The sequence below is a fragment of the Chelonoidis abingdonii genome, chromosome 26, assembly GCF_003597395.2.
Source record: "Chelonoidis abingdonii isolate Lonesome George chromosome 26, CheloAbing_2.0, whole genome shotgun sequence".
Taxonomy (NCBI): domain Eukaryota; kingdom Metazoa; phylum Chordata; order Testudines; family Testudinidae; genus Chelonoidis; species Chelonoidis abingdonii.
Window position 1 is genome coordinate 5,166,761 of NC_133794.1, and position 11,268 is coordinate 5,178,028.

The following is an 11,268-nucleotide window of genomic DNA, read 5'->3' on the forward strand; positions in this document are numbered from 1 at the left end:
TGGTTAGAGCTGGGGGTGTTGGAGCCATACTCCTGGTCTCTCCCCGGCTCTGGAGGGGAGTGGGGCTGAGTGGGTTAGAGCAGGGGCACTGGACCAGGACTTCCTGGTTCTCTCCCAGCTCGGAGGGAGTGGGGCTGCGGGTTAGAGCTGGGGCGCTGGGAGCTGGACTCCGGGTCTCTTCCCAGCTCCGGAGGGAGTGGGGCTGGGGGTTAGAGCTGGGGGCGCTGGAGCTGGACTCCTGTTCTCTCCCCAGCTCCTGGGAGATTGGGGGCTGGGGCGGTTAGAGGGGATTTGGGATCCAGGATTCCTGGTTCTCTCCCTGGCCCTGGGGGGAGTGGGCGCTATAGTTAATTTTAGGTGTTTTCTATTCTATATCTTGGGTGCCAGGCTAGGGACCCCTCGGGAAATGGGGGCCTGGAGCTAGATGGGCCCCTGCTACTCTCTTCCCCCAGCCACGTCGCTGCCCTCCTTGCATCGTGGGGCTTTTCTTTCCAACTTCCCGGGATTTTGGTGACGGCTTGAGCTGTGGGGTCACAGGCCTAGGATGGCGCAGGGTGCGCACATGGGTCGAGCTTCCTTTGTGAGTGCTGTGTCTGGGCTTTGCAAGCTCAGGTGTAAAGTGGGACGTCAGGGCCAAAGTCTCCTCTGTTCAGTAGAGAAACAGCAGCTTCGACTTCCTGTCCAGGTGCATGCATGCGTGGTGGTGTTGTCAGGGGCAGCTTGCTCTGGACTCCAGAGCGCGGGTGCTTTGGGAGTGCTAGGCGTAAGTGAGCGCAGGGTATAATGGCTCTTTTGTCCCCACCCCAGAGGTGGGCTGCTCTACCCATGCGATAAGGAAGCTGCCGGGCACCGTATAGATAGTAGAATGAGTTTTCTGAACCTTGGGTTCCTCAGGCTGAAGGAACTGGGATAAACCCAGATCCCATGGGGGGCGCGTAAGCGGTGCTGTCCTTGGCTGTCCAGCGAGGCAGGGTCTAGGGTGTTAATGTGTGGAGGGGCTAGGAGCACGGGACGTCGCGTGGTGTGCTACCCAGCGCTTGTGGGAGGGAATGGTTGCGTAATCGTGGGCGGCTGTGGTGCCAGGCACTCCTGGTGTCTCCCCCAGCGGGTGGCAGGGGAGGGAGTGCTAGGTAGTGGGGCTGGGTGCCAGGACTCTGGGTTCTACTCTCCAGCTCAGGAGAGGGGTTGGTGAGATGGGCTGCGTGCCAGGACTTGGGGTCTTGTGGCTTCAGTTTCTCTCTCGCAAACGGATGGGGAGTTCAACTTATCGCCTGTGCAGTCGCCAGTGCCCCCATGACCCCTGCCTCCCTCCCTTGAGACTAGCTCTACTTCCGACCTTCCCCCAGCGCGCTTGGTTTCCCGGCAGGCTGCCCTATCGTCGATTACGTCGATGGCTACCGCTCTTCGTGACTGGACTTCCTGAGTACTGGACGATTTTGAAAAGGCAACCACCATCCGCGTGGGTCCACGGTGCACCGGCGGCCCGCTACGGCTTCCCTGCCGCCGCTCGCTGCCTCTCTGTGCTGTTGTGTGTTATCTGGTGCTCCGCATGTCTTGTCCGTTGTGTGTGTGTCATGCATAGGAGTGGCTCGCTCTCTCTGCGGCTCTTCTATGTGTTCGTGTAACAGCTGGATGACCGCCACCCTCCTTACTCCGTAGCTGCGGCCGCCGCCGTCGACCTCCAGTGGGACGGCGCCGTTCAAGCGCCGCGGGGAGACAACCGGCATGTGAACGCCGCTCGTCTCGTGATGTGTATGTCGCAGGTAGCGGGTCCTGTAGTGTGTTGTGTTTCAGCATGATGCTGCTCTCGGCTGCTGCCTAGCGAGGCGACTTGGAAGACGTCTGCCTCTTATCAGGCTCTCGACTGGGCCTGGTGTGCGAGCCACTACGCCTCTTGCGTCTGTGGTCATTGCCGTCTCATTCCCAGAGCATCTCTGACACTGTTCAGACTACCCAACGCCCGTGTGCCACTTCCTCGTCGTCGGGAACTGGAGCAGCAGTTGTGTCTTGGAAAGTACAGTACAGCGCCGGGAGCACTGCCTCCATGCTGTTCACCGGCAGCGTTTATCGGGCTGTGGAGAGTACGAAATCACCCGCAAAGCCACAGCCCAGTGGACCAGAGTCCATAGCACAAACCCTCGATACACACCGAGCAGGTGACATTTGACATGAGCTATCGAGGTCTGCTGTGGCTCGCGCTATGCTGGGACAGATGAGAAAGATTCAAAACGATGTGTAATCTTAAGAGAGTTAAACCAGGTTGAGATATCCCGTGCTGCGCTGTGAAGATTCGTGCCCAGAGAGAAGCGACAGAGCAGCAGCGGCCAGCTGATAGAGCCGCATACATACAGCGCGCCGACCCGGCGGTTTCTGGGAGGCACCAAACACCGCCGGCAGTACATAGATCCGAAGGATGTGGCGGACGGCAGCACCGGCCGCTCTGGAAGCCGGAGAGGCCGCGAGCGCAGGAGCGGACTGCGGAGGGCGCAGCCCCGGAGCCCCCAGCCAAGGCAAGGCATGAGCCAGAGGGAGCGAGGTGGGGGGACAGCACCGGGCCAGGCGGAGCGGGAAAAAGCCTTCTGTAACCCCAGGCACCAAACGCACAATTGGTCTTCTGCCGCTTGTGTTGACGCTGGCAACGTTCTGAAGACACGGCCCTCAATCATTCAGTTGGGGACTGCTTCTGACACTTGCCAGCCCAATCTGCAGACCTCACCTGTCAAAACTGACCACGGGCAGAATTTGGCGCTCTTGCATCCTGGGAAACCCCCAGAGGGGAAAGGCCCCATGTCCTGTTCCCCACCCCCCCTGTGCCAGGCCCCCCCATCCAGCACCCCCAGAGGGGAAAGGCCCCGTGTCTCGTTCCCCACCCCCCCTGTGCCAGGCCCCCCCATCCAGCACCCCCAAAAGGGAAAGGCCCCATGTCCTGTTCCCCACTCTGCTAGCCCAGCCTGTCCCAGGGGCGTCCAGATTGAAAGGGGGCACCACAGCCCCCTCCACTCGGTCCCCGCCTCCAGTCCCAACCTGGCGGGTGGCTGAGCAGCACTGCCAAGTGGACGTAGGGTCCCTGTGCTGCTCGGGTTTGGTTCAGCCTCCCCTCTGCCATGGGCTAGGCAGCTGCCCCGCCCCGCCCTGCAACCCTCCCTGGGCCACCCCAGCCCCATGAACCCACCAACGCTGCCCCTGGCCAGTCCCCACAAGGAAGCTCTGCCCGGTTTCCAGCTGGATGGTAGCAAACGTGGTGCTGCCGCTCAGCCTCCAGCCCATTCTGCGTTCAGCCGAAATAAACCCGGCTCAAACCGGAATGGGAGCGTCCACACACGGCCTTGGGCACCAGGCGATCCGAGTGGGCTGGGTTCTGGTGAGCTCTGCACTCGTCCCCTGTCTCCCGCCTGTGCGAAATCCTGGGGAGACACTACTCACCGTCCCCCGTCTCCCACCTGTCCGAAATGGCGGGGGGACCCTGATGGGGGGGCACTGGGTGCCAGGACTGCTGCTAAGGGGAGGCGGGAGGATCTCTGATCCCATCTCCCAACCACCCCCTCCCGCACACCCCACTATCCCCCGGCCCGCTGGGCACCGGTCCCAGAGCCTTGCCAGGTCCTGGTTGTGTCGGGCCAGGCTCAGCCGGCAACCTAGCATCTCCCCTCACCCGCCAGTGGTCAGTGGTGCCACCTGGGTATGGGTCTGTATCTGTAACCCTGCCTCCCTCAGTCCCCCAGAACCCCCCCAGCAGCCAGAGGCCCCAGTGGCCCCAAACCTCATCCTGGCTCAGCCGGCTGCACCGTGTCCGAGTAACGCGGAGGACCCAGGTGAGGGGTGTGGTGGGCCAGGGGCTTCAGGGGCAGCCAAGGGGCTTCAGGAGCAGGGGGCCTGGTCTGGTCTCTGATCCTGGCCTCTCTGCTTGTCTCCCCGCAGCCTCGGCTCAGGGGGGCCTCAGATCTGGCACGAAGAGGCAGGAGGAGGCCCCGGAGCTGGCGGGCAAGAAACGTCTCCAGTTTGTGGGTGTGAACGGCGGGTAAGGGGAACCGCGGAGCAGGCTGCATGGGCACTGGGGGGCGGAGCTGCCCCCGCCCCAGGTGGCCATGTCGTGTAGGGGTTTAGAGCAGGAGAGAGGGGCTGGTGGCCAGAACTCCTGGGTTCTATTCGCGGTTCAGGAAACGGGGTTGTAACGATGCTGCCTTTGGTGGGACACTTCTGAGAGTGTCAGTTCAGGACAAATTGCCGAGAGCAGGGCAGTCGCAGCCCAGGCTGGGGGTTCTCCACTTCTAAGGGACCAAACCAGCCAGCCAGAGAGGACTTTGGTCTCACCCCACTGGCGAACCACAAGTCACACAAGCAATTCCCTCAGACACTCCAGTTTCCCAGTATCCCCACCAGTGCCACTCGCTATGGGGCCGAATGGTTATGAAAACCAAGTCCACAGTAAAAGGGAAAAGGTTCTTCCGATCCCAAAGGACCAAGCCCCAGACCCAGCTCAATATACAAATCAGACCCACAAATCACGCTGGTGCCAACTCTTTAGAATCTAAAATCTAAAGGTTTGTTCATAAAGGAAAGATTCAGCTGAGAGCTAGAAGTGGTTACATGGAATCAGTGACATCCCGTAATGGCAAAGTTCTGGGTTCAGGCTTGTAGCCGTGATGGAATAAACAGCAGGTTCAAATCAAGTCTCTGGAACATCCCCCGCTGGGATGGGTCATTCAGGCCTTTGGTCAGAGCTTCAGTTTGTAGCAAAGTTTCTCCAGACGTAAGACGCAGGATTGAAGACCAGATGGAGGAGTTTTCAGGGCCTTTTATATCCTCTGCCTGTGGAAGGGCCCCTCCATTCTTACTGTGGAAAAATGCAGCAGCAAGAGAGTCGGAGTCAACATGGGCAGGTGTCATGTCGTGCATACGGTTTTACAGCGCGAACGCCATCGTGTCCAGTTAGTTTGAACGTCCCAGGAAGCTAGAGTGGTTGGCGTCTCCAAATCCAGTGTCCATAAGTGTTTTGACCGGCATTCCTGAAAAGCCTCCTGAGAAGCCACCAGACACTCACTGGGGCTACTAGCTCAAAGCACATTGAGACAACAAGTACAAGCCAATATCTCAACTTTGTTGCGCAACCGTGCGCGCAACACACACACACACACAACAGATCATCGAACCAGAAATCATCAACACTGTATGAACACTCAGGGCCTCCTTGGTAGATTTGCTGCACTATGTCAAGTTCTGTCAATAAATCACAGGGCAGTGGTTAGAAGCAAGGGGGGCTGGGCTCTAGGACGTCCCTGTTCTAATTTTAAACCAGCTGTGGTGGAGTGGATCCTAGTGTTAGAGCAGGTGGGTGGGAAGCCAGGATCCTGGGTTCTGTGGAGGGGGAGGCGCGGCGGCTAGCCTGCCAGCTTGCAGCCCGGCTACCCCACTCAGGTACGAATCCACCTCCTCGGGGTTCAGCAACGGCCAGAACTCCCGACAACGAAAGCAGGAGAAGCGAATACCATGAAGCCAGGAGGGGCCCCTGCGGGCAGCCACGGCGACCCCCAGGCCCCGCCGCCAGCCCCCAGAGATCCTGCGGAACCCCCGAGAAGCAGCAACCAGACATGCACACTGGGAACTATAGCAGGGCGCACCCCGTGCACGAGGGATGGGGTTCTAGTGGCAGAGCAGGCGGGTGGGTGACGACCAGGAGCCAGGACTCCAGGCCTCCAGTCTGAGAGGGGAGTTGGCAGGATTTTCTGATCAAGCTTGGCTAACGCATTCAGCACCTGGTTGGCTCTGCCCCCGCACAACTCGGGACTAACGCAGGCTCAGGCGTGGCTCTCCAAGGCTGCAACCTAGCGTGGACAAGCCCGGACAGCTGGCCCGAGCTCCATCTGTCCGCACGCCCACGACTGCGCCTGGAGAGGGCAGCTCTCACGCGCACTCTCTGCCCAGGCCCTGCCAATCCATAGCCAACGAACCCCTTGGTGCCCTTTCAGTGACCACCGCTCGCAGGCTCAGGAGCACACTGGCCCCTATAACGCTCTGCTAAATCCCCCCAGATCAGGATCCCTTCCCAAGGGGAACACTAGCCCCCACCTCTCGTGCAGACGGACTCAGCCCAGAGCTGTTACGGCCTGTGAACACTGCAAAGTACCTGAGAGCCGACATGCTTAGTGGACAAGGAGATGGTAGGGAGAGGCAAAGGGCCCTGTGCGCAGGTCTCGACCTGGAACTCAGGGTTGGTTGCAGCCCAGGCGCTGCTGCTCGAGCGTAGGATCTAACCCATTGCTGTTCACAGAGTAGGCAACTGGGGGGACGAAGGACTTCGCTGGTGAGGCTTGGCGGTGCCAGGCAGGACTCTGAGATCCTCGCTGCTTTCTGCGGCAGGCCCAGCACATGCCCCGCTAGCCGGATGCCGCAAGCCGGACCCAGCTTCCGGGGCCTGGCAGGGGTTAAATGGCCCAGAGGAATTAACAAGAATAATCCCTAGAGCTCAGGATCCCCTTTGCAAAGCGTCACAGGTTCATCATCCTGGAAAACTGAGGCCCAAGAGGGGGTGACCCTGCCCCAGCACCAGTGCCTGGGCAGAGCCGAGGAGAAATCCAGGTCCTGACGGGCAGGCGCTACTCGCATTGGCATGCGCTCCCTCGCACGCCTTGGTAGCTGCAGGAGCACCTCAGAGAGGCCAGGGGTAACAACGTGAAGCCAATCTCGAAGGGCTCCACAGCGAGGTTCAAAACCGGGAAATCCCCTGGCACGATCTGCCAGGAAGCAGAGCAGCACCAGGAGCGAAACTGCCAGCCCAAAGTGAAATGAAGCCCGCGTTCGAAGCCGCTGAGGAAACAGGGTGGGCGAGTTAAACAGAGAAAACCAGGTGCCAGGCAAGATTGCCTCCTGTTAATTCTTTGTACTAAGAGGTTACAGGGTAAAGACCCCAGGGCCCCGTGTCCTGGGTCAGAGCGGGAGTCCTGGAGCCCAGGATGACGGTCAGCAAGAGACGCCCTGGGACTGTCACCTATATTCCACTCTACGCTCTGGAGCTGTTTCCCTGCCAGCTGGGAACTCAGACCACCTGCCTGTGCCAACACACAGCTGCTGCATCCCCAGACCAGCTCTGAACCAACGTCCCCCAAAGCGCAGACCTTAACTAAAAAGCAGTCAGCAAGTGCTCCTGTCCACACTCAGCACACAGACCCCCAAGGGGTCCCAAACCCAAATGCAAATCCGTTTTAACCCGTAATAAAACGTATACAAGGAACTCGTAAACTGCCCTACTGTGAACACTGGACATAGAGAGCGCAGCTTGTAATGACACTACAAGAGCCCTTTGCCATAAAACATATTCAGTTACATTATAGTCAACTTAATTAGCATATTTCATAAACATATGGAGTGCAACGCTACAGCAGAAAAAACTTGTCTCCGGCTTTCGGGGAGTGGTTGTCGCTCGGGAGTGGGTAGGTGTAAGACAAGGGGCGGACCAGGACTCCTGGGTTTGTCCTCTCGGGGGCAGTAGGGCGTGGGGGCAGAGCAGGGGCTGGGTCCCAGATCCCTGGTTCTCTCCCCGACTCTGACAGGGGAGTGGGCTCTAGTGGTTAGAGCAGGGGCACTCATTCCTCCAAAGGCGCAGTGACACCCCCCTCTCCGCTCCCCAGAAGGCCGCTACACCCTGGTGCTGCAGGACTGGCTGCAGCTGTATGCCACAGGGAGGCTGCCCCCGAGGCCGTGGGGAGCGCCTGCCGCATACCGTCCATGTCGCCCCGCCTGGGAGTGTCACCTCAACATGGCAGATGGAAGGGAACACGGCGCTGCCAATAACACGCTCGCACACCGCAACTCCCCTGGTCCAGCCCTCCTGAGACCGGTGAGGGTCCGCGGGGAGGTCCAGTCTGGGGGGTGGGAGCTAGTCGGTTAGAGCAACAGGAGGGACATGGGCAGGTGTCATGTCCGTGCATGACTCGGTTTACAGGCCGACGCCATCGTGTCCATGTTAGTTTGAACGTTCCCAGGAAAGCTCAGATGTGGTTGGCGTCTCCCAAAGTCCAGTGTCCATTAAGTGTTTCTTGACCGGGCACTTCCTGAGAACAGCCCCTTCTCGAGAAGCCGACCAGACACTTCACTGGGGCTACTTAGCATCAAAGCACATTGAGACACAAGTACAGAGCCAATATTCCTAACTTCTGTTGCGCACACACGTGCGCGCACACACACACACACACACACAGCATCATCGTAACCAGCAAATCATCACCTCTGTATAGACACCTCAGGGGGCCTCCTTGGTACAAGATTTGCTGCAACTATGTCACAGTTCATGTCAATAACATCACAGGGGCCTAGTGGTTAGAGCAGGGGGGCTGGGCTCTAGGACTCCGCTGTTCTATTTACCAGCTGTGGTGGGGAGTGGGATCTAGTGGTTAGAGCAGGGGTGGGTGGGAGCCAGGATTCCTGGGTTCTGGGAGGGGCGTGAGGCCCGGTGCTGCCCTGCCAGCTCTGAGCCCGCTCCCCACCTCAGGTACGAGTCCACCTCCTCGGGGTCCAGCACGGCCGAGAACTCCTCTGACAACGAGAGCACGGAGAGCGAATACCATGAAGCCAGTGAGGGGCCCCCTGCCGGGCAGACGGAGACCCCCAGGCCCCCGCCGCCAGCCCCCCAGAGAGTCCCTGCGGAACCCCCCAGAGCAGCACCAGGACATGACACTGGGTAACTATACAGGGGTCTGCACCCTCGTGCAAGGGGAGTGGGGTCTAGTGGCTAGAGCAGGGGGGTGGGGTTAGACCAGGGAGCCAGGACTCCAGGGTTCTCTCCCAGCTCTGAGAGGGGAATGTTGTGCCAGGGATTTTTCTGGATCATAGCTTGGCTAACGTCTTCAGCACCTGGTTGGGCTCTGCCCCCGCCCAACTGGGACTAACGCAGGCTCAGGCTGGGCTCTCAGGCTGCAACCTGAGCGTGGATCATGCCCTGAGCAGCTGGCCCCTGAGCTTCCATCTGTCCTGCACCCCCACGACTGCGCCTGGAGAGGGCAGCTCTCACCTCCGGCTCTCTTGCCCAGGCCCTGCAATCCATTAGACCCAACGTAACCCCTTGGGTGCCACTTTCAGTGACCAGCCGCTTCTGCAGGGCTCAGGAGCAGCACTGCCCCTTATAGACCCCCTGCTAAATCCCCCCCAGATTCAGGATCCCTCCCCAATGGGGAAGACCCCACTAGCCCCCACCTCTCGTTGCAGGACAGGACTCAGCCCAGAGCTGTTAGCGGCCTGTGAAACCTTGCAGAAGTACCTGGAGAGCCCGGACATGCTTATGGACAAGGAGATGGTAGGGAGAGAGAAAGGGCCTGTGCGCAGGTCTCGAACCTGGGACCTCAGGGTGTGACAGCCCAGGCTGCTGCTGCCTGAGCTGTAGGATCTAAACCCATTGCTGTTCACAGAGTAGCAACTGGGGGGGACGACAGTGAACTCTCCTGGTGCAGGCTGCGGGTGCAGGCAGGACTCTGAGATCCTCGCTGCTTTCTGCTGGCAGGCCCAGCACATGCCCCGCTAGCCGAGGGCCGCAAGTCACGGCCCAGCTTCCTGCCTGGCAGGTGGTTTAATGGGCGCAGAGGAATTAACAAGAATAATCCCTAGAGCTCAGGTCTCTTTGCAAAGCAGGTCACAGGTTCATCATCTGAGAAACTGAGGCCCAAGAGGGGCCGTGACCTGCCCCAGCTCACCCAGTAGGCCTGGGGCAGAGCCGGGAGGAAATCCCCAGGCTCCTGAGGGCCAGTGCGCTACCCATTGGGCCATGCTGCCTCCCTTCGCACTGCCCTTTTGGCTAGCTGCAGGGAGCACCTCGGGAAGGGCCAGGGGTTATACAACGTGAAGCCAATCTGAAGGGTCCACAGAGAGGTTCAAACCGGGAAATTCCCTGGCACGATTCTGCCAGGGAAGCAGAGCAGCACCAGGAGGCGAAACTGCCATGGCCCCAAAGTGAAATGAGGCCCTCGTTCATGTCCGCTGAGAGAAACAGGGTGGGGCGAGTTAAACAGAGCAAAACCAGGTGCCAGGCAAAGATTTGCTCCTGTTAATTCTTTGTACTAGGGTTAGAGGGTAAAGACCCCAGGGCCCCGTTGTCCTGGGTCAGAGCAGGGAGTCTGGGAGCCAGGAGTGACGGGGTCAGTCACAGAGACCCCCTTGGGACTGTCACCTGATATTCTCACTCTACCTCTGAGCCTGTTTTCCCTGCCAGCTTGGGACTCCAGAACCCTGCCTTGTTGAGCCAGACACACCAGCCTGCTGCAACCCAGACCCAGCTCTGAACCACGTCCCCCCAAAGCTGCAGACTTAACTAAAAGCAGCTCAGCAAGTGCTCCTGTCTCCAGCACTCAGACACCCAGCTCCCAAGGGGCTCCAAACCCCAAATCAATCCGTTTTACTCCGTATAAAACGTATACAGGGTAAACTCGTAAACTGTCCATCCTCTGTAACACTGGTAGAGAGAGATGCGCAGCTTTGTAATGACACTTTACAAGAGGCCTTTTGCATAAAACATATTCCAGTTACATTATAGTCACACTTATTAGCATATTTCCATAAACATATGGAGTGCAACGTCACACCAGGACTCCTGGGTTCTGTCCCGGCTCTGAGAGGGGAGTGGAGGCTGGTGGTTAGAGCAAGGGGGCTGGGATCCAGGACTCCTGGGTTTTGTCCTGGCTCTGGGAGGGCAGTAGGGGCTGGTGGGCAGAGCAGGGGGGGCTGGGTCCCAGGACTCCTGGGTTCTCTCCCCAGCTCTGACAGGGGAGTGGGGTCTAGTGTTTAGAGCAGGGGGCACGTCACTTCCTCCCAAAGGCTGCAGGTGACACCCCTCTCCCCGTCTCCCCCCAGAAGGCCGCCTACACCCTGGTGCTGCAGGACTGGCTGCAGCTGTCATGCCACAGGGAGGCTGCCCCCGAGGCCGTGGGGGAGCGCCTGGCCGCATACCGTGCCCTCTCGCCCCGCCTGCTGGAGTTCATCCTCAACATGGCAGATGGGAACGGGAACACGGCGCTGCACTACAGCGTCTCGCACTCCAACTTCCCCATGGTCCAGCGCCTCCTGGAGACCGGTGAGGGGTCACGGCGGGGAGGTCCAGTCTGGGGGGGTGGGAGCTAGTGGTTAGAGCAAGGAGGGGGTGGAGCCTGGACGCCTGGGTTCTATTCACAATCATTCCGGGGTACAAAATATATCGGAAGGACAGAACAGGTCGTGCAGGGGGAGGAGTGGCACTATATGTGAAAGAAAATGTAGATTCAAATGAAGTAAAAATCTTAAGCAAATCCA

General features: G+C 59.3%; 1 protein-coding gene across 1 annotated transcript in view; it reads left to right on the forward strand.

Moving 5' to 3' along the window:
- KANK2 (KN motif and ankyrin repeat domains 2) overlaps positions 1-11,268 on the forward strand; it is a 24,405-nt gene that overhangs the window by 6,832 nt on the left and 6,305 nt on the right. Inside the window, exons 3-6 of the mRNA XM_032780328.2 lie at positions 3,919-4,018; positions 8,486-8,674; positions 9,199-9,286; positions 10,834-11,053. Of these exons, the coding sequence (XP_032636219.1) occupies positions 3,919-4,018; positions 8,486-8,674; positions 9,199-9,286; positions 10,834-11,053 (597 nt within the window). The remainder of the gene's footprint in view (positions 1-3,918; positions 4,019-8,485; positions 8,675-9,198; positions 9,287-10,833; positions 11,054-11,268) is intronic.